The sequence below is a fragment of the Suricata suricatta genome, unplaced genomic scaffold (genome assembly GCF_006229205.1).
Source record: "Suricata suricatta isolate VVHF042 unplaced genomic scaffold, meerkat_22Aug2017_6uvM2_HiC HiC_scaffold_14560, whole genome shotgun sequence".
Taxonomy (NCBI): Eukaryota; Metazoa; Chordata; class Mammalia; order Carnivora; family Herpestidae; genus Suricata; species Suricata suricatta.
Genome location: NW_021858843.1, coordinates 1 through 973, shown reverse-complemented (window position 1 = coordinate 973; position 973 = coordinate 1). Strand labels below are relative to the sequence as shown.

At 50.6% G+C, this 973-nt stretch overlaps 1 protein-coding gene across 1 annotated transcript; it reads left to right on the top strand.

The window, feature by feature from the left end:
- Positions 1 to 3: 3 nt before the first annotated feature.
- LOC115284670 (protocadherin beta-5-like) lies at positions 4 to 969 on the top strand (the record flags this gene model as incomplete). Its single annotated transcript, XM_029931185.1, has 1 exon — positions 4 to 969. A coding segment is annotated over one exon (966 nt), but the record flags the coding sequence as incomplete, so codon positions are not given.
- Positions 970 to 973: the final 4 nt, after the last annotated feature.

Genomic DNA, 973 nt, shown 5'->3' with positions numbered 1-973 from the left:
GCTCAGGACTTTGACATAGGTAGCAACACTGTACAGAACTACACAATCAGCCCCAATTCCCATTTTCATGTTGTCACTCATAATCGCGGAGATGGCAGAAAATACCCAGAGCTCATGCTGGACAAAGCGCTGGACCGGGAGGAGCAGGCTGAACTCACTTTAACCCTTACGGCGCTGGATGGAGGGGATCCGCCCGGGTCCGGGACCACTATAGTACGCATTGAAGTCGTGGACATCAATGATAATGTTCCTGAGTTTTTACAGTCGCTCTATGAGGTACAGGTCCCTGAGAACAGTCCCCCAAACTCCTTAGTTGTAGCTGTCTCTGCCCAAGACTTAGATGCGGGAACCTATGGGTACATACGCTACACTCTATTCCAAGGTAATCAAGTTACTCAGCCATTTGTAATAGACGAAACAACAGGAGAAATTCGTCTGAGTAAAACATTGGATTTCGAGACAATTCCATACTATAACGTGGAAATTGCAGGCACAGACGGTGGGGGCCTTTCAGGAAAATGCACTGTAGCTATAGAAGTTGTGGATGTGAATGACAACGCCCCTGAACTGACCATGTCAACGCTTACAAGCTCTACCCCAGAAAACTCCCCAGAGACTGTAGTTGCTGTTTTCAGTGTATCTGATCCAGATTCCGGGGACAACGGTAGGATGGTTTGTTCCATCCAGAACGACCTTCCCTTTCTCTTGAAACCCACGTTCAAGAACTTTTATACCCTGGTTACAGAAAGACCATTGGACAGAGAAAGCCAAGCTGAGTACAACATCACCATCACCGTCACTGACTTGGGGACCCCCAGGCTGAAAACGCAACACAACATAACCGTGACGGTCTCCGACGTCAACGACAACGCCCCCGCCTTCAGCCAAACCACCTACACCCTGCGGGTCCGCGAGAACAACAGCCCCGCGCTGCACATCGGCAGCGTCAGCGCCACAGACAGCGACGCGGGCG